General features: G+C 41.8%; 1 protein-coding gene across 7 annotated transcripts in view; it reads right to left on the bottom strand.

Annotated features, from left to right (window-relative positions):
* Window positions 1–3,733: 3,733 nt before the first annotated feature.
* LAMA2 (laminin subunit alpha 2) overlaps window positions 3,734–25,914 on the bottom strand; it is a 480,022-nt gene continuing 457,841 nt past the window's right edge. For 6 of the 7 annotated variants that reach the window (XM_036316415.1, XM_036316414.1, XM_036316418.1 and 3 more), the window contains 7 exons: window positions 17,519–17,631; window positions 17,011–17,200; window positions 14,583–14,738; window positions 13,079–13,232; window positions 8,775–8,905; window positions 5,699–5,921; window positions 3,734–4,027 (listed from right to left, as the gene is read on the bottom strand). In XM_036316415.1, coding sequence (XP_036172308.1) covers window positions 3,873–4,027; window positions 5,699–5,921; window positions 8,775–8,905; window positions 13,079–13,232; window positions 14,583–14,738; window positions 17,011–17,200; window positions 17,519–17,631 — 1,122 coding nt within the window. In that variant the 3' untranslated portion in view covers window positions 3,734–3,872. Of the gene's footprint in view, window positions 4,028–5,698; window positions 5,922–8,774; window positions 8,906–13,078; window positions 13,233–14,582; window positions 14,739–17,010; window positions 17,201–17,518; window positions 17,632–25,914 lie in introns of those variants that run through there. The other variant, XM_036316421.1, reaches the window with a different exon arrangement.

The raw sequence follows: 25,914 nt of genomic DNA, 5'->3' as shown, positions 1-25,914 counted from the left end.
ATACCAGTCAAGCAAATGACTATAGGACATGTGTTTGTATCTCTCTCTTGATTCAACAGAGAAGAAAAGATATTGAAAAACAGATAAAAGCTACATCAGCAAGAAGTCATATCCTTAGCAAGTGGCTGTGAAAAAGAAGACTACTCTGTGCTTTCAAAAATTCACTATTGTGTTTTGTTTTCATGTTAATTATAGAAATCGATTTTATATATAAAACTAGTAGCCCTGCGAATGAATCCCTGCGCCAGTAGCTCTCTGCCGGCTGCCCCGCCCCCCTGTAGCTCCCCCCCCCCCCAGCTTGCTGCCCCGCCCCCTCCTGTAGCTCTCCGATGCCACCTGTAGCTCACTGCCCCACCCTCCTGCTGATCCTCGATCCAGTTGTTATGTGGTCGGTCATTATGCTTCATGATGTAATGACCATTTGCATATTACATCTTTATTATATAGGATAATTCAGGAAATAACTCACTTAAAATAAAGAGATTTGAAACTTGTCAAACTCGTCTTTTCTTCTGTTATTAAGCAGGAAAGTTAGAAGAATTCTGTAGTTGGGGACAATAAGCTAAACTGAAGAAAGAGAAAGTAGTTATGATTTATAAAACCACTAATGGAAGGTTTAAGTGCCTGGCAGTATTCTGGTAATTTGGGGCTAAAATCTGTTCTGTTTCTTATTTTCCTTTATCAGTGGTGTTCACCATGGTAACTTCAACAAAACTCCCCTTGCAAATGTTTTTCTCCCAAAGTACAAAGCATCTTCTTAAAGAAGGCTGACAACCTGGGAGGAGTGGGTGTTTGGGAATTAAATGAAAAGTATTCTTCTTTCTTCATGATTGCTGTGGGTGGCAGGAGATGAAGAGATTATTGAGGGGATAAGGTTGGGTGAAAGAAACAGTTAATGTTGTTTTGAGATCAAAGTTAACCTAATTTTTGAGGTAGAAAATTAATTTAAAAGATGCTAGAGAAACTTTTCTCTTTCATTAAATTTCCACTTTGGAGTATGGATTGGTATGGGGCAAATTTAGCCAAAACTGGATTCAATGAATTCTGCTTGGGTTTAGATCGACCTTCCCAGGTCTACCTGGGAACATAACTAATTTGAGACTTTGAGCACACCATCAGATCTCCCTGGGCTCCTTGTAGCTTCTCCCCCAAAGCAGGGGTTCTCAACCGTCCGGCCCTTTAAATACAGTTCCTCATGTTGTGACCCAACCATCTTATTTTCGTTGCTACTTCATAACTGTGATGTTGCTACTGTTATGAATCATAATGTAAATATCTGATATTCAGGATGGTCTTAGGCGACCCCTGTGAGAGGGTCGTTCGACCGCCAAAGGGTTGTGACCCACAGGTTGAGAACCGCTGCCCTAAAGCAAGGAGGCAGTAGAAGCCCAGGAGTTCTGAGCCTTCGTCACACATTAGAATCGACTGGAGTTGTTCAGAAAATGCCAAAGGCAGAACCCTACCCAGAGATTATACTTTAAGGTCTGGAGTAATATTCAGATATAATATTTTATTCTATTTTCTTTTCCTAAGCTCCCAAGGCAATTTTTAATGTCTAGCTAGGGTTGAGTCACTGAATTTATTGATCTAAAGGACCCTTCCGACTCTACCATTCCAAGGCGCTTACCTACAAATTGACTTCAGCTGGGCTTAACTCTGATAGGCATGCCAATTAAGTACCCTGGCTTTCAATTTACCTTTCCGTTCAGGATTCAGGAAAGAAAGGCATTAGCTTTTAATTTAGGAACCTAGCCTCTTTATTCCTGTTTATCCACTCATTCTCCAGAATAAGCCCAAGTCATGCCAATGTTCAGTGCAGAAGTAATGCCTTCCCTTTCAAAACACATTGGTTTTCAAAGAGTTTTATTAGTTAAAAGTTGTCCAGAAAGCATTAACTAGAATGAATATATATATATATATTGTGTGTGTGTGTGTGTGTGTGTGTGTAAATGGCCAAGACAAAGTCAAGACAAAGTTAACAGTAGGATGCTCTAATGACTACAACTCTTCGTTGGCACAGTATATAATTTTTCTCATTAGAACAGTGGTTCTTGTCCCTTATGGAGTCCTAGAATTACGTAGGAAGCCTTTTAAAAACTCTTCATGCCCTGGATACATCCTAACCTAGACCAAATCAGAATCTCTGGACTGGGCACTAGTTTGTTTTGTTTTTTTAAGCTCCCTAGGTAATTCCAAAATGGAGCCTGGTTGGGAACTGCTTGGTATAGAATGCAGCTGTGTGGACAAATTACACCAAGCAGCCAGCCAGTGAGAAATGCTAACAGTGTGGTAGCCATTGCCTTGATTAGAAACAGCACCTTCCTTCCCACTGAAAATCATTTTTTTTTTTTTTTGCTAAAATTACCATTGTGAGGGAAGTTGTTCTTTTAACTATTCTGCATTACTAGACCACAACTATTTCTATGGAAGATGGCAAATGAAATGTTTCCTTCTTAAGATACCGAATAAGATGGAGGCCAGTCTTCTCACAAAACCCTTTGAAGATAATTGAAATATTGGGTAAAATAAACACCAACCACAGAAATTATATTAGGGAATAAAATTTTTAGGTTATATTTCAACAAAAATGTTTCAGTGATATATGCCTTTTAAGTTACTGGTTTATTATTTACTGGTAAGTGAACAATTCATTTTAGTATTATATCTTTACACCTATTGTAGAGTATTATATTCACTGAAAACGCAGAGGCCAAAGCTCTAAGTTAATACTGTTATATAAGATGTGTGCTTAATTGTCATTCTGGAGCTTGGTTCTGGTATCTACCCAAAGCCTATAAATCATTCTCAAACAAGAAAATCAAGTAATTAAGCTCTCTGGCCTGATCTATATTTTCTACCTTCAGACTAAAAAGGTATGCACTTATAGAGCTAGTTAAACTCTCTTTTAATGAACCTGGATCAGAGAAATGATTTGCTAATGCTTTCACAAACAGAGGGAGTATGGGAGCTGATTTCCTTCCAATCAAACATGCCAAATCCACTGTTGTTTCAGTGGTCTGGACAGAAAGCCAAAGCTGACATACATGGAAAAGGATGATAAAAGTATTAATAGAAGTTAGTAAAAAAAAAAAAAAAAAAAAAAAGGCGCCTTCACAAATTACATTTGAGCTCTTCTTGAGATGACTCTAGGGCAGTGGTTCTCAATCTGTGGGTCGCGACCCCTTTGGCGGTCAAACGACCCTTTCACAGGGGTCGCCTAAGACCATCCTGCATATCAGATATTTACATTATGATTCATAACAGTAGAAACATTACAGTTATGAAGTAGCAACGAAAATAATTTTATGGTTGAGTTACAACATGAGGAACTGTATTTAAAGGGCCAGAAGGTTGAGAACCACTGCTCTAGGGCATGTTGCAAATTCAACAGTTTATGGTCAGTTGCCTTTTACCCTTAAAAATCACACAAAATGCCCAGCTGGTGTTGCTCAGTGGTTGAGCGTCAACCCATGAACCAAGAGGTCACCTGATCAATTCCTCATCAGGGCACATGCCTGGGCTGGATCCCCAATAATGGGAGTGTAGGAGGCAGCCAATCGATGTTTCTCTCATCTATGTTTCTCTCTCTCTTTCCCTTTCCCTTCCTCTCTCTCTAAAATCAATAAAAACATATTTAAAAAATCACACAAAACAAGTGATTATTTAGAATGAAATGGTTGGTTTAATATTCTTGAGAAAGAACTGGAATTAAAATTCAGTCTTGGATCTGAATTAGCACCATCTGAATACAGAAATAATTCAATATACATGCACAGATTAGTTTTTGTAACATACACAGGTAAAATATATTTGTTTTACTTGATATACTTGTTTTGAAGAATCCTCCTGGGGGGTTAAACGTATTTTTGTTATTAAGCTGGGCATGACACGGGTTGAACGCCCCTGAGTTCCAGGGCCTTAACAAAATTAACTTCCAGCGGCTTGCCCGTGCCTTTGGTGAGCTTCAGGGATCGGATGCAACCTCTGAACGGAACGTTGATTGTGAGGCCAAACTGGTTAAGGCCATCTGAAAAGCAAAGCAAAGAGAGCGCAGTTTTGAAATGCAGCCACTATACGGAAGAGCATGTTTCAAAGTCAACTGCTGGTTTGAGATTAAATTGGAAGGTTTTTATGCAAACTTAGTGATTCTTAGCTTTACTAAGAGTTAAACTTGTAGAGAAATATTAGCTTTTTATGGTAATGTACTAGAAACCCGGTGCATTGATTTGTGTACTGGTGGGGTCTCTCAGCCTGGCCTGCGCAGGCTGAAACCGGTTCTCCAACATCCCCCGAGGGGTCCTGGATTGCAAGAGGGTGGTTCTCGGGTGACGCACCCCAGAATCAGGCTCCCTTCTCTCTGGTTCCAGGTGCGTCACCTGAGAACCACATCTGCCAAGTCACTGTAGCTCAGCAGCTCCTGCGTTGAGCATCTGCCCCTTGGTGGTCAGTGCGTGTCATAGCTACTCAAATGGTCGGACAGTTGCTTAGGCTTATATTTATATAGAGATTCTAAAATTTGGAGGCACACACTTAAAGACATCAAACAAATCACTTGGTTTAGAATGAACACTTTTACAGTTATGGCATAATTATTAAATTTATTGAATAAAACAAAGCCATGAATCAAGTACTTTACTGAATTCAGACATGGGCTTTTAGTGGTGACTTATTCCATTCTTACATTGTAAAAATAAAATTCGAAAGGTAAAATTGGTTGAAACGTATGCAAAATCTTCCTCTCATTAGGGAGAAACTCCTGTCTCTCAGCAGGCCTACTAGGTGCTAACCAGGATACCATTTCATAAGCTGTGAATGAAGAAAAATATTGTCTTCTTTATACTATCTCAGGGCTTATCCTGATTGAAGCAGAAATAGGTCTTGTTAAAACCTGCTTGTTAACACAGAAGCCACTTTGGAAAGAGGCGCTCTGAATTGGTCCTCATTAGAATCCTGTAGCTTTTCCTCAGCCAATCACTGCTGAATATACATGTTGCTTGTTTTGCTAAGCAGAGGAGTTTAACGATAAATGGGGACAAAAGCTTACTGCCAGAATGCTGAAAGACCATTCCAGGAGTCTGTGTGAGTGCCGTACTTGTTAAGAGGCACTTGGCTTATTTCTCATCAAGTTGGGCTCTCCTGTTTATAGGCACTTCAGGTAACTCTCTGCAGTTCACAGGCTATTTTTTAATGTGCTGGAGAGGGGTTTCGGTTGCAGTTATTACTTGGGTTTCCCTGTAATATAAGTATAAACTGTAAAATAACCTAAAGGGGAAATTAGCTACATTTAACCCAATGAATTCCAGAACTTGAGGAAATAAGTTCCATAACCTTTTATGATTCCTCGTGTATATTAATTTTTAAAAATTCAGAAAGAACACCAACTCTGACCTTGGTTATTGTTAAATGCCTCTTTTATCTTTTATAAGCCAAATTCATTTCCATTATCCTCCATCACCCCACGGATGAAACTTGGGGGCTATTGTGAAAAGTTCGGTCTCATGTGGTTTATATAAGTAATATGCTCATTTTATACACTGGAAATGTGAGAGAAGGTGTTATTTATGGGAGCAGATTCTAAAGCGAGGAAGCAAGTCTACTCAAGCACACATTCTTGGACATATTTATAGAAATATAAATGTTTTAAAAATCATGAACACAATACAGCAAAGGAATTTTTACGGGGGTAGACAATGCTCACCTGGGAAACCTCCAACAAACACAGGGTCATTGGTGTCAGCTGACGTAGAGGCTGGGTTTGGGCTCTGGGCTTCCACCTGGTTCCCATCTACTGTCAGCTCAATGCGATGCTTGATCTTGTTGGCCCTGACTGTATGCCATTGTCCGTCACACAGATGCCCTGGGACCCCGGCATCATAGACAGCAGTGAATCGGCCGGCACCATTGTCTACGTGAAACATAATCTAGAAAGGAACAAAGTTAACGGTCATGGACAGTTTCGTGTGATGGTTCACATGATAAAAATTGTCAGGTCTCTAGGAAAGACATCAGCTGGAGTAGTTTGAAATGAACATAATGGGGTCATTAAAATTAAAAAAACAAAAATGACTAAAATTGCCCAGTGGGTGTGGCTTCGTGGATGAGGGTCCACTTATGCATTAAGAGGGCCCTCGTTCAATTCCCGGTCAGGGCACATGCCTGTGCTGTGGGCTCGATCCCCGGTGAGGGGCATGCAGGAGGCGCCAATCGATGTTTCTCTCTCATCTATGTTTCTCTCTCTCTCCCTTTCTCTTCCTCTCTCTCTAAGAAAAAAAAAATCAAATGAAAATATGTTTATAAATGACTAAAACTGAAACACAAATTAAAGACCAGGAGTCGCAAATTATGTTCTTTGCTTTGGGCATTGTTGGGAGCAGTAGGCAAGATGTGTGAGGCTAGTGATAAATCTGCTTTTAGAAAATGTGAAATATAACTCGAGACTAGCTGACAAATAAACAGGGAAAATTCTACCATAGATCTTTTTAAAATGTGATCGTTCTTAGTGAACCTTATAACATTTTCTTAAAAGGTGTTTAGAGTGATTCATTAATTTGGCTTACAAATTCATTTTAAAAGGTTATTGGTTCTTTTTCAATTTAAGCTTTTGATGTTTTATTCATATGTGTCTTTTTTCCCCTTTATGGGTTCCATTTCATATATAGGATTGAGAGTTACATAAATTACTTTTTGGGGGCAGGCTTCATGTCACAGGTGCCACAGACTTTGGACCAGAAGGCTAGTTAAATTCTTAACAATGAAGCGCTTAGATTGGTAGTTCTTGCCTAAATGAGAAAAAGCTGTTTTCAGTAACACAGAACGGGGTCCCTGAAATTCGAGATGACAGAATTCTTTTGAAGCTGAGGAAGAAAAGAAACATACTGAAACATTAAACACAGTCCATCTGGCAACACTTTTGACAAGGTAAAAGAAACAGGAGTTTTAAAAGGAAGATTAAACGCACAAGAAAATACGTGAAAAGTTTGTAAACTATGCCGTGGTGTAAATATTAGTTAAGATTTTACTGTATTGGGTGGAGTTTGCAATAACGGTAGCGTGGAGAGGAATCCAGGGGCATGGTAGTGGAACTTGATACCCTGACAAGTTGATAGTAACTGTGATTATAAGCAGGTGATGAAATGAAGTTTATTCCAAGATGTAGGGAAAGCATGTTTTGAAAATCTGGCAGAACTATGAAGTGTTACTTATTTGTTCCCCCTTTAGCCTCTATGCTCCTGGATCTTTTTGCTTTATTTCCTTTGACGATGGTTTGAAGGCCCAGAGGAGGCAAGGAGAAGGCAAAGGATTGCATATTTTGGGTCATGATGCGTTGTTTCTTCTTGGGAGGCAACAGTTCCCAATGAGTGGAAAAACAAACAGAGTTGAAGTATGATTCCTATTTAATAGCCAGAAAGAAAACTTGTGAAATTTCTTGCTTTGCCTTCCTCTTTTTACCTGCCCCCTATCGTACAAAGTATATGCACACAGGTGGTCCTGTTATCGTTGTAATTTGCTATTAATATGAATAAAGGAAAGAAAGCAAAGTCACCTGGGAAGCTTCACCAGGCAACTACAGCTTCACACCATGCTCTTCCTCCAAGGGGGACAGCCCCATCAGAAGTGTGGAAATCTTAGAAAGTTAAAGTTTGAAGAAGCTCCTGATTAAAATCCCCAAAGAATTACTTGGCTGTCTTTTTTTGTTTGTTACTCCTCACCATTGATTTTTAGTGGGAGTGGAGGAGAGAGAGAGAAAGACAGAGAGAAACATCGATGTGAGAGAAACACATGGATTGGTTGCCTCCTGCATGAGCCCCAACCAGAGCCCGTGCAAGGGAGGAGCCTGCAACCAAGGTATGTGCCCTTGACCGGAATCGAACCCGGGACCCTTTGGTCCGCAGGCCGATGCTCTATCCACTGAGCCAAACTGGCTAGGGTTCCCTCACTGTCTTGTTCTCTCTTGCTCCATGGCCCTCACTCATCCGTGTGTTTGTGTGTTCTCTCTCCACAACCACACGACCTGACACACAGATGCTGGATTGGACTGTATTTTAATGTGGAGCAGAAACTATGGGCAGTGGCCTGTATTCTGACTCGGCTGAAGACATGGTTAGACTTTTTCCATGTTAGGATGGAGGGAAATGGGACAGTTGGAAGCCCAGGGTTTTATTTTCCACCCAAATAAATATTACTCATCCTCCTGTTCGAGTCTCAAGAAATTCTTTTCCTCCTGACATTGCAAGAACTCCACTCCCACTGGTAACAGTCCCACTGCAGGGGGCTGTTGATAGGCAGCCAAGGAGGAAAGAGGTATTTATATTGGATCATCCATTGTAAGCAAATTAACAAAATATATTATATAATATAAGTTTATTATAACTTCTTTCTTTTTTGAAATGGTATATGGATGCTTTTAAATAGAAATTGAGACACCAATATGTCAGCTAGCCACCTATTACTATAAGAGGCAAAGACTGATTTTAGACAATCCAAGACTCCTACTTTCTCCCCCACTAAAACCAAGAGTTTCATAAACTATATTTACAAAGAGGAGAACAGTAAGAGCTTGAGATCTAAAACTATTCCATCCATTATTAGTCAACACAATTGGCTTACTCTAGGATTAGCACATTTAAAGTTTACATTGATCTACAGAATAAGTGTGTTAAAAACACACATAATTGAGATAACCCCTGAAGAATGAAAAGATACAATCTAGCTTTCTCTCATTAAAGAGCAAAGCTTCATGAAAAAATCAGAAATATGTAGAAGCTGCCGCTTACCTTTTCATCAATCATTTCAATACCCATTCCATCCATTTTCTGACTGCTGATTCCCAGGAGAACCCCGGTGGTTCTAGTTGTGCGGAATTCAAATTCCACAAGAAGGTCCAATCCCACTTTGAACCCACCAACTGTAAAATAAAGATTTTAAAAATTGTAGATTAGAGTTTAGGGATTATTAATTCAAATCTGTATAATGGAACTGTTTTACTAGATTTCAATTCAGATGTTAGCCAATTAGATAACTAAGTTCCAAACTTTCATATGGCCTGTACTTCCACTATTATATTATACTAAGGGCCCGGTGCACGAAATTCGTGCACTGGGTGTGTGTGTGTGTGTGTGTGTGTGTGTGTGTCGGGAGGGGATGTCCCTCAGCCCAGCCTGCCCCCTCCCACATACTGGGAGCCTTCAGGCGTTGACCCCCATCACCCTCCAATCACAGGATCGGCCCCTTGCCCAGGCCTGATGCCTCTGCCAGAGGTGTCAGGCTTGGACAGGGGACCCCCATCTCCCCCCGATCACTCGCTCTGACCCCCGCCCAGGCCTGAGGCCTCTGGCCCAGGAATCATGCCTGGGCAGGGGACCCCCATCTCCCTCTGATCGCTTGCTCCACCCCCCGCCCAAGCCTGACGCCTCTGACCCAGGCTTCAGGCCTGGGCAAGGGGACCATCATATCCCCCCAATACCCGGCTCGGCCCCCCACCCAGGCCTGATGCCTCGGCCAGAGGAGTTGACCCTCATCACCCTCCGATCACCAATCACCGGATCGGCCCTTTGACCAGGCCTGAGGCCTCCGGCAGAGGTGTCAGGCCTAGGCAGGGGACCCCCAGCTCCCCATGGTTGCAGGCTCCGCCCCTGCCCAGGCCTAACGCCTCTGGCCTAGGCGTCTGGCCCGGGCAGCGGGGACCCGCAGCTGCACTGGCCCCGCGATCATGGGCTTCGCTTTAGGCCCAGGCAAGGGACCCCTAGCTCCTGGGACTGCCAGCTTCGACGGTGCCCAGCTCCCATCGCTGGCTCCACCCCTACTTCCTGCTATCACTGGCCAGGGCGGCAAAGGCGCCTGATTCTCCCATCATTCCCCAGGGCCGCCTTTGCCCTGCCCCCCAGCTCTTAGCTGCCCCCTGGGTTTCCGATCACTGTCAGTGGCAGGGGGCTTCTTCCTGCTTTCCCTTTTGCCTCCCTGCATTGTGCCTACATATGCAAATTAGCCGCCATCTTGTTGGCAGTTAACTGCCAATCTTAGTTGGCAGTTAATTTGCATATAGCCCTGATTAGCCAATGAAAACGGTATCGCCGTACGCCAATTACCATTTTTCTCTTTTATTAGTGTAGACTAGAGGCCCAGTACACAGATTCATGCACATTGAAAGGAAATTAATTAGAAGGTGGCCGGCAGGGTGGGACTGGGCCAGAAGGGCCAGGCATACTCTAGACACAACATCCTGCAGTCCTCCCTGGCCAGCTGCACCTGGGGTGGCATTGGGGCTCAAAGGGCATCTGTGGAGTGAGTGGGTTCCCTTCGCCAAGTGGGGTCCCTCGGCCTAGCCTGTGGGGATCAGGCCAAAACCAGCAGTCCGACATCCCCTGAGGGGTCCTGGAGTGCGAGAGGGCACTCTGCAAAGTTGCCATCGCTGGGCAGCTCCTGTGTTGAGAATCTGCCCCCTGGTGGTCATTGCATGTCATAGCTACCATTTGGACGGTCGAATGGTCGGATAGTAGCTTAGGCATATATATATATGTAACACTTTATAGTTATTGCTTATTTTCTTGGCTGTCTTCCCTCCTAGAATGAAAGTTCTGTGAGAGCAATGACTTTGTATATATTAGTCACCATTTTATCCCTGTGCCTACCAAAGTATCTGGCACCTAGTGGAGGTTTAATGTATATTTGTTGGATGAATCAATGAAGAGCACACACTGAGACCGACTCAAAGAATCTCACATCCAGGTATGATTATGTAAGAAGTCTTGCTGTAGGGTTAAGTCAAGCATTTCAGTGAGTATTCAGCAAAATTTTACCGGGCACTCCAAATGGTACCACAATGATCTGAAAGGGCTCTAAAGGTCCCAAACATTTTAGTAATAAGGAAAGGAATTGCAAGTACAATTTTGAAGGAGAATATCCTGGGACATAAATAGACCTTTATATTTCATCCAGGTAATTTCTCTATAATTTTCTCTATTTGATTCACTGGTTTATTTAATCTTTTAGCAAATATTTAAAATATGCCTCTTAGAAACAAAGTGATTCATTAAGACCAGACTAGACCCTACCAACTGCATGGAGTATTAGGGAAGAACTCATGGAAGTTTATTCATGCCTTGTATTTTATTTGGTAAGAAAAAAAAAAAATGCTGTATGAAAACACAACTGTCTTCAATGAAGAGTGGCACCAATTATTATTACCTTTTTTTTTTTTTTAACATTGAAGGACTCTGGAGAGTCCCTGTATTATTTATTTTATTTTATAAAAATATTTTTTAATTGATTTCAGAGAGGAAGGGAGAGGGAGAGAGAGCTAGAACAAAGATGTCAAAGGTTTAAATTGAAGCTGTATGTTTTCTGGTGACATAACCTCCTCTGACCACTCAGGTCTTATATAGATTGTGTGTGGAGGGGATAGCAAGCCTTGTTGGAAACGGGGGGAGGGGCTAATTGTCCGGTCTAGTTTGATCCAGAACCAAAGTGCCCAGGCAGCATGGCAAGTCAGTCTAACTGCAGGAGCTGAAGCTGAAGCTGAAGTTTGCCATCAAATCTGATCAGGAGAATGCTGGCCATCTGTGAATTTGCAGAAATCTTGGGGAAGGCTTTGAGCTTTTTTTTTAAAAAAAATATATTTTATTGATTTTTTTTACAGAGAGGAAGGGAGAGGGATAGGGAGCTATAAACATCAATGAGAGAGAAACACCGATCAGCTGCCTCCTGCACACCCTCCACTGGGGATGTGCCCGCAACCAAGGTACATGCCCTTGACTGGAATTGAACCTGGGACCGTTCAGTCCGCAGGCCAATGCTCTATCCACTGAGCCAAACCAGTTAGGGCAAGGCTTTGGGCTCTAAAGCACATGGAATTTGGGGTTCATCTTAACCCCCAATGTTTCAACATTTAACATTTTCTGTTTTCATTCCCAACATGCTCTTCGTTGGAAGGCCCTGCTCTTCTATCTCTGACAAGTTAGGCATGTGAGTGTTCAATTCACCTTTTTTAAAAAAGATTTTGTTATTGATTTCAGAGAGGAAGGGGGAGGGAGAGATAGAAACATCAATGATGAGGAAGAATTACTGATCGGCTATTTCCTGCATGCCCCACACTGGGGATTGAGCCCACAATGGGCCCTGACTGGGAATTGAACCATGACCTCCTGGTTCATGGGTTGAGGCTCAACCATTGAGACACACCAGCTTGGCTCAACTCGCCTTTTAAATTCTCACTCAAATATCAGTTTCTCTGTAAAACCTTTCCCAACAAAAATTAATCTTTCTTCTAAATATCCACAGAACCTGCATGCATGTCTTTTATAGTTTTTATTCATTTTTACTTGCTTTCTTGTAGTTTATAAACATATAAAATCTTATCTATGGATAGTAGTATATTCTTGCAGAAAGAAACAGCATCTTATTTACTTCTGTTGCCCATGAATGACCTCTACATATTATGTGCTCAGTCATTTTATTTTTCCCTAATGACCAAATGCATGTGACTGTGGTAACCATGGTTCTGGATACTGCATCTTAATATATATAATGCCATATCTTTTTGTTATTATACAGAATGTATTTCATATTATTCTTTGTAAATTGTACCTTCACCATCAGTGAACTAGACCTGCACTGGAAATGTTCATTGAAAAGGGGGAAATACTTAAGGAAAGATACTTAGGGAAAGATGTCAGTAATCGATCGATCAAGTAACAGAGCCATGGAAGGAACTGAAAAAAGAACTCAAAATGTTATATCCGTGAAGGTAGACAGGGGACACTTAAAAGTAGATAAATTATATGGTATAACCAAATGAACCTTCTTGCAGAATTATATTTATTCTGCTATTATTGATCACTGGGGAAGGAGATGAAATAAAGTTTCCAAATAGCCTTTTACTTTACTTTTTCTATTAGTTCTTATCAGAATCAGAGACATTAATCTTTAAGAGGCATTTTTATTGCTTCTGCAGGCTTTCATTCCTGGTTTAAAGAAAGGATACTAGCTTAGGATCCCAGGGATGTTCACGCTTCCACACAAGCAAGACATTAATATTTGTGCCTAATTAATATCCAACAGGAAGCAAATGAAAGCACCTCACCTGCTTTGGCAAAACCTGTTCCATCAAAATATGTGCCTTTCTGAGCATTTGCAAAACATGTCCCAACGTGGAAGCTGGAGGTTGGCTGCTCCAGGTCCACAGGGGCCTCTGCCATGTGCAGGTTCCTGATGCAGCCATCGATGCTGTATGTCACCTGTGAGTCAGGTCAGAAGACACAAAATCAGGTTTTGCCTCTATGTGGAATGCAATCATTCATGGGGTGTTCTAAGCATGTCATCATCAGCCATTTGTCTTAAAGCACCCCAAATTGCCTGAATCTGCACTCTCACCCCAAGCTTCACAGCATGAGCCTGGAATATGATCATTCTGCTATTCTAAATTACTGCACAGAGGGATGGGCTCATATGGGTATCATAACTTTTAATTAGCCTATATTTTTACTAATAATTTTTCAACCTTACTATATACACATTTTGCTATAACATATGTTCAAATTCTGTTTGAAAAGATAATTAGGTTTGGTTCAGTGTTTCTTCCTTATGAAAACCTAATAAAAGCTGTGAACCCTTTCCTGAGAAAATGCATGTACACATAAAACTTGAAAGTCTGCACGAAACATCCAAAGTTTAGGGAATTAGAGAAATCAATCAATCATTCTCGGCTCCGTTACATTTCATGTGGTTTCAGGGATGCAATTTAATCGCCCTGGCCATGCTCACTTCAGAGACTCTCATCTGACAGGCTTGGGTGGCATATCCAACCTTTATGAGAGGAAGGCAATGCCGACCATCCAGAAGAGGAGCCAAATGCTGAGAATTACAACCATGAGGAACCATGGTCTTTGATGAAGGACAGCTCTACGTTATCATGTGTTCTGACGTGAGCAGAGAATGTATCACATTTGTATGTAGTGTGTTCTCTAAAAACACGAATCTCCTGTGCTTCTTAAACAAATGCTTTTCGAAGCAAACAGGACACACATTCTAACAAAAACATTATGTTGTAAATTTGATTAACAAAATTGTTCAGGCTTTAAATTCTGAATCCCATATTGGGTAACTGTAATCTAAATACTGCACCTCTCAATGTTTTGAAACAATACTGTCAATACTATCTCTATCATCCTCTTTGTCCCATGCTTTCTATGTGCTCAGGACTCCTTCAAGCACGTTAAGTATATTACCTCACTCAGCCTTTACAGCAACCTTGTTTGTTTGGTATTATTATTATTATTATTCAATTTTACAAAAGAGGAAACTGTGTCAGTGAGCGATTAGGTAAACTGCTTAAGATCACACAGCCAATCAGTAGTTAATTAGGCATTCGAACCGGAGGAGTCTGACCGCAGGATCCACACTCTGTCCTGTGGTATTGCCTCTCCCTAGCCCAATCTGTCTGGAAGACCTTCCGTCACTTCTCAGAAAAGATGATTTCCTGTCTAATTCTAGGTGGTCATTGGCCAATGGGACCTAATAATTAAAAACACATCCATGACTCAGCCAGATTATGTAGGCCACAAAGAAACAACTTGGTAGACACTTACGGGGCCGATTCTCCGGGTGGTGTAGTTGATGGGTAGCCCACCAACATACAACAGTCCCACCACATCCAGGATGTCAGCCTTCTTGGGACTGATGGTTCTGTTGGAGGCATCGTCTACATAAAGAATTCCTTCTTGCTTAATTCGAGTAATCTTAATCTACAACAAGAAGAGGAGCCATCAATGCCAATCATGGATACATTTCAAATAAGCCCAGGGTAGGACATGAGCGCTTGAAGGGCATTCCTCAGGAAAAGCAAAATAACTGAGTGCCTAGATGTGCTAAGCCCATCACTTAAGTGACATTAAACCTATTTTATAGAATATCTCAAATTCTGATTTTCTTTCATTACTGCCTTCTGGGAAAGAGCACGAAATCTTCCTGGGTGAGCTTTGGATTGAAGACTCTTCCAGAGGCTGCCAAGTAAGCATGTTGTGTGGAGCCAGGCGGATTGAGAGCCCTGTCACGATTCCATGAGCTGCAAAATCCATGCCTGTTTTTAAAAGTGCATTCGTTTGATTGAGCAAAGCCTGTCTCCCCAGCACAATTTCAGATACGCTGCATCCCTCTGCCTAACAGGCCCTCCTCCTGCGGAACTGATGGGAGGGCAGAGCGTCCAGGCTGCACCGCTGTTTCTGCAGCAGCTGATGAACGCAGTCAGGAGGAAGATGGAAAGCCGGCTGATGCTAAAACTGCAGCAGTGGAGTGAATTATTTTCTGGGATAGAGTGAGAAAGGGGTGTGAAGACCGGCTCCAGCATAAAAACCTTGAGTCTGAATTAAGAAAAATGTGCATGGAATCCTGTGAAAAGCTGGGGGCAGGGCAGGCGGGCTGGGGTGGGGGGGAGGAGGAAGCAGGAGGGGCTAGAAGGGATCAATGGGGGAAAAGGGGGCATATGTAATACTTTCAACAATAAAGATTTTAAAAAAGTGAATCTACATCAGGATGAGAAGAATTTAGGACCTAATTTTACACTTTTTCTGGTTTGGGAAGTAATAAAAAAAAAAACCCTTCAAAAATAAAATCCCTTCGTAATGTGGCTATTTATTGTATTTAAACTTTCTTTCTTAATCCCAGGCTAATTGTGGTCCAACAATGTCTTTTTTTCAAGTGTTATATTTTATTATTTTATTAGCCAAAGATGAGACTATACCTCAAGGAAACTGCCTTTATACACATCAATATTTTCAAGTCATAAGCTCCCAAGCAAATATGAAAATTCCACTTTTTTATTTCCAAGATAACAAATTAGTTGACATTGCACTTTTATTATATATCTTTAGGTTCTTTGGCTTTTTAAAAAATATTTTTATTGATTTCAGAGAGGAAGGAGAAAGAGAGGGTGATAGAAACATCAATGATGAGAGAATCATTGATTGACTATCTCCTGCATGCCCCACACTGGGAATCCAGCCTGCAACCTGGGCATGTGCGCTGACTGGGAATCGAACTGTGACCACCTGGTTCATAGGTTGATGCTAAACCACTGAGCCACATCGGCGGGAAGGTTTTCTGGCTTTTCATATGATATGCTAATCATACAAAATGTTAAATGAGCATTTAACAAGTCCAAGTATGTCAACATATAAAATACACCATCTAATAACATTATACCCTAAAAATTAAACATTTTATTGCTCTACCTAGGGAAGCTTTACTTAATAGGCTATCACAGGTGCAGAAACAAACTCAAAATTTTCATTTTAATCAGGCAGTATATTATCTACTTGTAGTCATGCCAAAGAGGTAAGCTGGCAAATGGGCCTTCTGTGCCCATAATAGTACCAGTTTCTGGGTGTAAGGCCAATGTTTTAAAAGTTGTTCCAAATGACTGTCGGTGGAAATGATACCCTGGAGCCCTTTAAACATGATACAACGGATTCCCAGACTCTGGGTTTTTACAGACCAGAATGGGGTGGAATAGGAGGGTAAGTCTTAAGGCTCATTTTAGTATTGCCAGCTTTTAAGTTTGCCAAGTATAATTTCATAAAAGAGAGGCCATTTTGCTGCCTTAAGAATAGAAAAATATAATCTCAAAATAAATATTATTCCTTTAATTGAATTCGTAGTGCTTTATGATTAACATGCTTCATTGCCCCAGGCTTCCCACTTCCAGCAGTGAGAATGTCTTCAACTTCCTGGCCCTTGTCTGTGGGCAGATGTTGGGGAGGCACAGCTGTATAGCAATAATGGGATCTCATAGCACCGTGAAGAGGCATGTAAGTGGTCAAATACAAACCTACCCAGGTGGGATCACATTTCCAAGCTGGCAGTGGACTACAGCACTTGCTTTATTTTTAGCTTTGGCCGCATTCCAGGAGCACCAAGTCAGTGTTTGCACTGGCAAAAAGTACTGGCACCAGGGGAATGCCAAAGGCTGCCTGCGAGTACCCACCTTGCAGGGCACTACCAAAATCCTGGGACTGTTACCTTATGCCACTGGCCATCGTTGATTTTGGTGGGGATCATGGTGTTGGTGTCGCCACTTCCTAAGTCATAACTGAAGTAGGGAAATCCGTTTCTCAGCTGGACTGTAGCAAAATCGGCATGGTTGATCCGAGCCATGTAGAAAAGCAAGCCTGATTCAGCCTCGGTGCGTACTTCAAATTCAATGGTGAGGCTGTGAAATAGAGGCATGCAGTCAAACAGAAGAACGAGAGCCTTCGTATTCTAAGACAGAGTGGCGTCTGAGCATGAGTAAGTTTTCATACAGGACAGTTAAACCGTTCCCAAGCTGAGGACTTTGCAGGTCTGCTGATTTTCTACACTGGCTCCTCAGGCACAGACAAGTAGAATTCTATTCTCTACTGTACTCAGTGAATTTAAAACAAGATCACCCCATTTATTAATTAAATGCAGTGGATTAAACCTGAGTAAATGCAAATACTCAGTGCTTCCATTTATTGCTTCTTGCCTCATATCTCAGAATAATACATACCGGTTTTTAACTTTGGTATCATCAAATGCAATTGCAATGTGACTGTTTTTCGAGAGCCCAAACTGCTTGCTCCCCATCAAAAGAGCTGGTTCTGATTCTACAACACAAGGACCCTGTAAAATACCAAGAGAGGAAGTGAGGAGATTATGGGCTCTGTTCTTCAAAAAAGTAATACTGCTAATCGTTTCTTATATTTTAGTTTAATGTTGTCACATAATCTTTTTAAGTTCCTTAAGAATAAAAACAGCCTCTCATTCCTCTCTGTATTCTGCCTCATAGCAGGTACTTATTATTAAATGTTCGGCGAATGGGAATCCATTTTCTTATATTGCACCCTTGAATTGCCAAATAAAAATTCAACGATTAATTCATGTGTTCATTACCCTCTAAAGAAAAATATTGTTTATATTTCTGAGAAAACTGAAACTCCCTTTTCAATAATAAAGAGTTTTATTCTTAGAAGATCAAACAAGGAAAATGACAAGCTGGCCATAAAAATGTGTCTGTTTGCCCTCCCCATATCTATCTCTCACATTACTTTTTCTTGAAAATTACCGGTCTACTAGAAGGTTTCCATGAATTTAGACTTTCAAGATGGTGTCAGCCCTTAAGCAGTTGCTAGGCAACCCAGCAATTTTTTAAAAAATGTAACCCACCAAACACCATTTCAACTGCCACTGTTCAAAGATCAACTTCCTGGGGTGCTGATGAGGGAGAGCTGGGTGCAGGGACAGCTTCAGAGGGCTGGCACCCACACGCCACTGGGTCCCATGCTCTGCCGTCACTAACTTGAAATTCTTAATAATTTTTGAACAAGGGGCCCTCATCTTCATTTTGCTCTGCTCCCTGCAAATGATAGAGCCAGTCTGGGCAGGGTGGCCATATCTGGCGGTTGTAACCCTCAGCTCAATAGCTAATCAAGGCTCCTCAAATTACCCAGCCACCGTTCCTTTCTCTTCTGTGTTTTCACAAACGAGCTCGATGCACAGGCTGCTGAGGAAGTGTTTTAGGACATGCAGTCCCGGAGAAAATAAACAACCTGCACTCGCTCAACAACACATCTGCTCTTGAGATCGGCACGTAATAGCTCTGGAGGGGCCACTGGCCCCGTGAGCGCTGACTCAGCGGAGGCTCTCCGGGGCCCAGGGCAGGCTCCGGCGCAGCGCGTTCTTTCCCAGCAGTGCGCCTCGGAGACGACGCATCCGCACACAGGACATTTTTACTCGGTGAGGAAAAGCCTGGCTCTCTGTGCTCTTGGGCTCGGTCAAACGGAGCACTCTGCCACAGCAGGGAAAAGGCGTTAAGTGTTCTGGAAGGCTATAAAACTGGTCCTCCTGGAAGCAGTGTTTCCCTTCCTGCTTTCCAGGAGATGCTCAGTGACAAAGGGCAGGCTGTGGCTGACATTTACACAGATATGCAAAAACCCAGTGGGAAGACCAGCACAGCGCTGTTTATTCACGCAGCGGAATGGCCTCTCTCAGAATCAACGTGTGGCACCTTTCTTATTACCCAGATGGCAGAGCGAGCCCAAATGAATAGCAAGGCTTTGGTAGCTTAATGTCTCAGGCTTCAGTGACGCTATTAGTAGAACTGGAATCATTTTTCATCCGCTCATGGTATTTTCTGTACAGAGGACCATCGCTACAAACACAAGCAGCCTGCAGTCCTCCTGAGAAATCTCGGAGCGTCCTATCTGCTGGGGGTCCATTAGGGGCAGAATGTGACTAAAACATCTCTACTCTGAAAACTGAGGGATGAAAACGGTCAGTGGATTCTGACGAATTAGGGACCAACACTGTGCAGCCTAAAAGAAAACCATCAACACGTTATTTCCATGTTCTTATAACCACTGTGGTCACTCATCCAGTTACTACAAATAAGTAAAATAACTTTCTCATATAATTTTTTAAATGATCAAAGTGGTGATCGTAAAGATTAGCTATTTTATTGGTCACAGCTGTTCACCATGAAGACGCTTTGTCTTTATATGTGTAGGTCCTTGTGACCAGGGCACCAGGATAACCTGGCTTGCTGGTATACCGGACAGGCATGTCCAACACTGATCCTGAGCTGGGCAGAAAGCAGTTCTCTGTCAATACTACCGTATTTTCTAGATTAAAAAAGAACGTGCTGACACTATTTTAGGAAAACCTTTGACCAGAAAAGGATGGCGGTTTTGTAAGCATTGCACGACACACCGCTTGAAACTTAGGAAGAACGCCTCTTGGAGGGGTCCTGCTTCACTGTTGAGCAGGCGGACCTTGAGCAGCAAAGGAAGCAGTGGCTAATAACACAGTGTCCTCAGATTGGCCAGCGTTGTAGCAGAGAGTGGTAAGGAACAGATCAGTCTACTAGATAACCTCAGAGTCTAAAGCCGTTATGTTCATTGTTTGTTAAGGGCATCCATATGCATGTTTACTATCATCAGTTTGCAATGGGATGGATAGTATGGATATTGCTCTAATCACACTTCTATTACCTTCCTTTATAAAATTGGACTGAGAAGGGCCCATCTAAGAGGGTTTATATGGACCTACTTTAAGGTTTAAATGGAAGATAGTCCTCCAATCTCTAATCTGGTAATGTTTTCCCACAAGTGGATGGGCCTGGATGTTCTGCATCACTTTTCCCGGGATGAATCTGAAACCAGGGACAGCAAGCTTCTAGCAGTCAGTCTGCCTGATGCATCCTCCTCCTCCCTCAGGCCCCTCAGAGGGTGGAACTGCTCACCCTGACTCTCAAGGGTCTTTTTTTCTCTAACCTTTTAAAGGGGAACTTGTGAGATGGAACAGAAAGCGCCTGTGGTTTCCACAACCATAAAATGACCTTGTCATTAAGGACATTTTCAACCCTGTTTCTCGTAGAAATCTAGGCTAAGAAAGAGGGGTAGGAGGGTCTTCTAATTTTAAAGAATAGTTATTGCATGATGACTCTTCCTCCTCCAAGCCAATGTGAGCTTGAGCAGAGGCATCATTTTTATGGATGTGATACTGTACCTGTGTTATTTGGGAAACACTGATCTCTGAAATGTGTTAGAACAACAATAATGATAATAAAAAAATTTCCCTGTCAAGAGAGGCTCATCAATCTCAACATGTTACCATCCTGCCACCTAGTGGAGACTCTTTAAAGTACCACGAGTCCATGAGGAAAAAGGCGCTATGAGAGGACAGGATCTGCCTGCTTCCTGTTTGTCTCTGCTGCGCAGGTGACGAGTTGTGGACAGACAAGAGTGGGGTGGGGAGTCTTAATGTGGCGGTGTGGGTAGAGCAGTGGCATGGTCAGAGAGGGTGATGAAGGAAGCCACGTGTGGGCCAGGTCAAAGTGCAGCCGATTAGCAACGGAGCGAGAATACCTTCATCCTCCCTCTGTCACTCATTTAACTTTGGGTCAGGATAAAGCAGTGGTCATTCCAACTGCTGGCTGTGGGCTCACATTTGGAAATGAGTTTTGGCTTCAGGATAGTATATGACTGGTGGATATGCCTTCCTTGTGTTTAGATTGGTACTGAGCAGAGATTTAAATTGCATTTATCACAACTGGCACCTTTGTTCTTGAAAGCACCAAATGACAAATGATCATAAAATGGCATCTTTTTTTTTTTGTCTTTACGAGTCAATAATCCCTCTAGCAAATATAGGCTAAAACCACATCTGAGAAGTTGGGTGTTTCTTTGTGACGGTCTTTTTTACAGATGAATTCTAAGGGGAAGAGACTTTTTGTAGCACTGACTTCAGCATTCTGCAATATAAGATCCCCACTCAAGCTGTTTATTGAGAAACTGAATATGTTAGCTCCCTGCACATGAGCTCTTTTGGTAAGTACTGGGCATTTGCAGTGACATTTACACACTAATGCCTGAATAGACTGCTTACAGTATGGAAAATGTGTATTTCCCCTTTAAACACATATCAGTATCCAATTGATTTATCCTTCAACCTGGACTGTACTTAGCTTTTAAATCTGTAGCATTAAAGCTGCTGGAGAAATAGCTTTCTTTGCTCTATTCTTTCCCTCTCTGCTCACTTATTTCCTCCAACTCTCAAGAGCCCTCAAGAGCACAGGGACTCTTGATGGCTACTTAACATGGCTCTATTAGTGCTCATGTTCTAAACTAAGTTCAATTTTCTAATAAAAACCAAGTGAAAAAATGCAGTCAGCTTGTTGTATACCAAGCCATGCAGGCCATGCAGGCATATACTTGCAGAGAGTTTGTCACATTTCAACAAAAATCAGTCATACTACATGTCCAGTCTCTTATTTACCCCCACCCTTTGCCATCCTCCATGAGAAAAATTCACAGAAACAACATGTAAAAATGTTTCCTTCAGCACTAAGTGGGCTAAAGAATAAGAGAGAGTATAAAGAGAAGATGCCACCACACTATCAAATGAGATGATACGTGTAAAATGCTCTCTCATCTATGGTATTCTGACATGTGTTCATAATAGGATTGACATAATCTATTTCACAAGGCAGGGATTTCTTAAGATATTCTTAAATTGCCCTGTAGTATAGGAACTGCCCTCATGCTGTAAGTTGCTGGTGGGAGATGTGTGATGGTAAAAAGAAGAAAATGGCCCGACCAGCGTGGCTCAGTGGTTAAGCGTCAACCTTTGAACCTGGAGGTCATGGTTCAATTCCTGGTCAGGGCACATGCCCAGGTTGTAGGCTCAGCTGTTAGTAGGGGCATGCAGGAGGCAGCCAATCAATGATCCTCTCTCATCATTGATGTCTCTATCTCTATCTCCCCCTCCCCCCATCTCTGAAATCAATAAAAATATATATTTAAAAAAGAAGAAGAAAATGAAGGAACTGAGGCTAGGAGATGTTTCCTACCTACGGTGCTAAAACAAACAGGAGACTCACACACAGGCAGTTCCCACTTCAGGAATTGCTGGGGTCCCACCCCAGCAGGTCCAGGGGTCCCCAAAGGTGTGGATGGAGTCGGCGAAGAAGGAAAGACACAGAGACAGCGTTCAGTTGATCAGCAGCCTAGCCAGGATCTCTAGCCAGGATCTCCAGCCAAGTTCTGGTCTGGATCTCCAGCGAAGTTCTGCTTAGTATCTCCAGCCAGGTTCTGTCCAGGTTCTCCAGCCAGGTTCAGTCACCAGGTTCTAGTCAGGTTCTCTTGCCATGTTCTATAGTCAGGTTCAGTCCAGGATCTTTTGCCATGTTCTCTTGCTAGGTTCTGTCTCTAGGTTCTGAGGCCAGTTTCTGTCCAGGATATTTTGCCATGTTCTCTCCAGCGAAGTTCTTCTGTCTCTAGAGAACGTTCTGTGTAGGTTCTGTGCCTAGGTTCTGTCTCTCTTGGTTCTGTATTCTAAGTTCTGTGTCTTGCTGTCTTATTACATCTGTATTTATACCAGTTGATTCAATCCTATCAATCTCTATTACAAAGGTTAGGGTGTTTCTTATCTCCATTCCAGGGAGTAAAGATTATGTAGCTTAAGCATGATTGTTCATAGTTAAAGTGATTAATTACCCGCCTGGCACTTAGTTAAGAGGTTTTATTCCCTCCCTAACTTCGGGGGAAAATCCCTACCTGGGGAAACAACCTTTCTCAGAGAGGAGACCTTGGTTAAAACACATAGTGCCAAGAAGGTGAGCAAACATATTAAGAACAGTATACCATATATGCCAGGTCCCTTGAAACAGCAAGGATGGACCCGCTCCCGGCAAGGAATGAAGTCATAAGACTTAATTCTTAAATAAATTCTTAAATATAAACTCTGACTTAAAAATGTTTTCCTCTCTTACATAATGTCATAAGTATGTCACCATAATTTTATATTGTTTCAATTACAAGATTTTAAATATAAGAGTGTGGTGACATATTTAAATTTGCATTTGATGGACCTGTTTCACACTTGCAAATACCACTAGCCATTTTGTTTGGGTGGAGTTTAATGGTGTCTCCTGGCATGCTTCCAGTGTTCAATCTTGAAAGCCAGTGGGCTCTGTTTGCAGCTCACACTCAGCACAGATCTTGACTGACCTCCACACATATTTGCTTACTGTGTGATTTATGTTAATATCTCTTTCTCCAGTCTCTGGCTCTTAGCTTCTCCCTCTCTCTCTTTTCCCCTCTCTTGAGGTAGCAATGATGAGATCTTATTCACCTTTGCATAAATATTTGTTATAAAATAAACTGTCAAACCTTTAACTTATTTTTTCAACTAGAGGCCCAGTGCACAAAATTCATGCATGGGTAGGGTCTATAGACCTGGCCAGTGATCAGGCCGATCGGGGCCTTCTGGCTGCTGGCTGGGGCCTTCCTTCATTCCACGCCACCCCCTGGTGGTCAACGCATGTCATAGTGAGTGATCAAACTCCCAGTCTCCTGGTCGAACTCCCGAGGGGACACTTTGCATATTAGCCTTATATATATATAGATTACAGTTTACATTCAATATTATTTTGTATTAGTTTCAGGTGTTTAGCATAGCGGTTGGATAACCAGATACTTTACAAAGTGTTCATCTGATATTTCTAGTCCCCACCTGGCACCATATCTAGTTATTACAATATTAAAGACGATATTCTCTATGCTGTACTTAACATCCCTGTGACTATTTTGTATCAAATTGTACTTCTTAATCCCTTCACAGTTTTCACCCAGTCCTCCAACACCCCTCTGGCACACATCAGTCTGTTCTCTGTTTCTATGAGTCTGTTTCAATTTTGTTTGTTTATTTTCAAAGGACTTCCACATATATTATCTCGTTTGATTCTTATGGTAACCCCTTGTGGAAGGCAAGGTAGGTGTACTATCTACATTTTACAGAGGATAAATGATACTTGGAGTATATGACTGGTTTTCCTGAAAGATCATCATTTGGCTTCTCATTTAATCAGTGTTTCTAGAGACACAGAGCACACTTCTTTACAGACCTACCTATTCCCTCATGGAAACTAAGAAAGATAATAAAACATGCAGGAGTTTTCAAAATCTGTACTCCAGCTAAAGCTCAACCCAGCCATTGGGAAGCACTGCAGATATGATGCATGTGTTGTCAGAGCGTAGTGAGATCCGCGCTCTCTGACACAGTAATGGAGAGGATGTAAACTAGTATAACCTTTAGAAAAAGCAGTTCAGATGTATGTGTTGAGAGCCTTAGGCATATTCATCATTTGGCCTCATAATTCACTGCCTAAGATTCTATTTAAAAAAAAATAATCAAAACACTGAAAGAGAGTTTATTGTACAGTGTTCAACGAAATAGGGCTTCTAATAGTGAAAAACTGGAAATACTGTAAGTGGCCTACAGTGGGGAAGTAGTAAAACCAACGGTAAAGATAGAGTGTTGCAGTGATAAGGAGCCAGACTCTAGAGCAGTGGTTCTCAACCTTCTGGGCCTTTAAATACAGTTCCTCATGTTGTGACCCAACCATAAAATTTTTCGTTGCTACTTCACAACTGTAATGCTGCTAATGTTATGAATCATAATGTAAATACCTGATATGCAGGATGGTCTTAGGCGACCCCTGTGAAAGGGTCGTTCGACCACCAAAGGGGTCTCGACCCACAGGTTGAGAACTGCTGCTCTAGAGTCAGACCCACTGGAGCAAATTCTTATCCTGCTATTTATTGGCTATGTCAGTGAGTGGGTGAGTTACTTAGGCTAACTAGTTCTTATCAACACAACTGAAAATGTGACTGTATATATATATATACAGCTCTGTTATGAAAATTACATATACTATTGAGTGGAAATTGTTTAGGTAGTTGCTGGCACATAGTAAGCACTTAAAAGCAGCCATAATAATCATTGCTATATAGTAATTGTGTCATTTATGAAGTGTTTAGTATATGCTAGGCATTTAACAAACATTATCTTTTTAAACCTGCATAACAGCTCCTTGATGTATGTGTTGATAATATCCTCACTGTACAGATGAGAAAACAGAGGAAGAGACTGGCTAAGTAGATTTCCCAAATTCACACAGATGGTAGGTAGAGTGCTGGGATTTGAACTCAGGCCTTCAGACTCTGGAGCCCATGCTCTAACCAAGGATCTTCCACCTCCCATACGCTGAAATACTTCGTGTGTCTCTGTATGTGTGTGTGCATGTGCATGGACACATACACATATACATGCTTATATAGATAGTTTTGATTCTGTATTACCAATTTTTAAAAACATAGTCCCAAATTGAGATCTACTATATAAAATGTAAATAGGTTTGCCTCTGTATGGTGGTATTATAAGTGGAGTTTATACTTGATCCTAAGACATTTCTATGCGTTCTCACTTTTCATCTGAAAACATGTGCCATTTTATAAACAGGGAAAAGAAAGGAGGACAGATGTTGAAATAAAAGTAATCCAAGGAATATATAAGGAAAATAGATTTTCATGGGCAGGTTACCCATCCTTTAATTCTGGCAATAAA

This window comes from Myotis myotis, unplaced genomic scaffold (assembly GCF_014108235.1).
Source record: "Myotis myotis isolate mMyoMyo1 unplaced genomic scaffold, mMyoMyo1.p scaffold_m19_p_7, whole genome shotgun sequence".
In the NCBI taxonomy this organism is placed as follows: Eukaryota; Metazoa; Chordata; class Mammalia; order Chiroptera; family Vespertilionidae; genus Myotis; species Myotis myotis.
Note: the sequence above shows the minus strand (reverse complement) of the source record. Positions and strands in the feature narration are given on the sequence as shown.